At 59.9% G+C, this 401-nt stretch overlaps 1 protein-coding gene across 1 annotated transcript in view; it reads left to right on the top strand.

The window, feature by feature from the left end:
• Positions 1 to 174, top strand: part of FLT4 (fms related receptor tyrosine kinase 4) — a gene marked incomplete at its 3' end in the record, with an annotated part of 18,728 nt that extends 18,554 nt beyond the window's left edge. The window contains exon 10 of the mRNA XM_084883878.1: positions 149 to 174. Within this exon, the coding sequence (XP_084740004.1) occupies positions 149 to 174 (26 nt within the window). The remainder of the gene's footprint in view (positions 1 to 148) is intronic.
• Positions 175 to 401: the final 227 nt, after the last annotated feature.

The raw sequence follows: 401 nt of genomic DNA, 5'->3' as shown, positions 1-401 counted from the left end.
GACGTTCTTCGGCTGAGCAGCAGCTGGAGCATCCCTGCCCGGCGACAAGAGGCTGCACCCTCCGGCCGGCACCTGCACCAGCCCAGCCCTGCCCCTTCCCTCAATAAACAGTTAAGAGCAGCTCTGGACTGATGTCTTCCGGCCTCAGAGCAGTCCGCTCCTCCCCTGCTGTGAGCCTGTGCTGAAGGGAGGGGCACCAGGGAGGGCATGTGCCCCGGCTGCGGGAGGGGACGGAGGGAGCCCTCTGACGGCTGGCAGGGGCCACAGCCAGCCATGAAAGGTGACAAGGATTGGGCAAGCATCAATTTAGACTGCATTTGCAAACTGGATTGGGAAGTCTTCCTCGTTTTGGTCTGTAAAAGTCTATGAGCCTGGGAATTACCTGGTCCTTGAAGATTAGC

Source organism: Pipistrellus hanaki (genome assembly GCF_964339955.1).
Source record: "Pipistrellus hanaki genome assembly, chromosome: 5".
NCBI lineage: Eukaryota > Metazoa > Chordata > Mammalia > Chiroptera > Vespertilionidae > Pipistrellus > Pipistrellus hanaki.
Note: the sequence above shows the minus strand (reverse complement) of the source record. Positions and strands in the feature narration are given on the sequence as shown.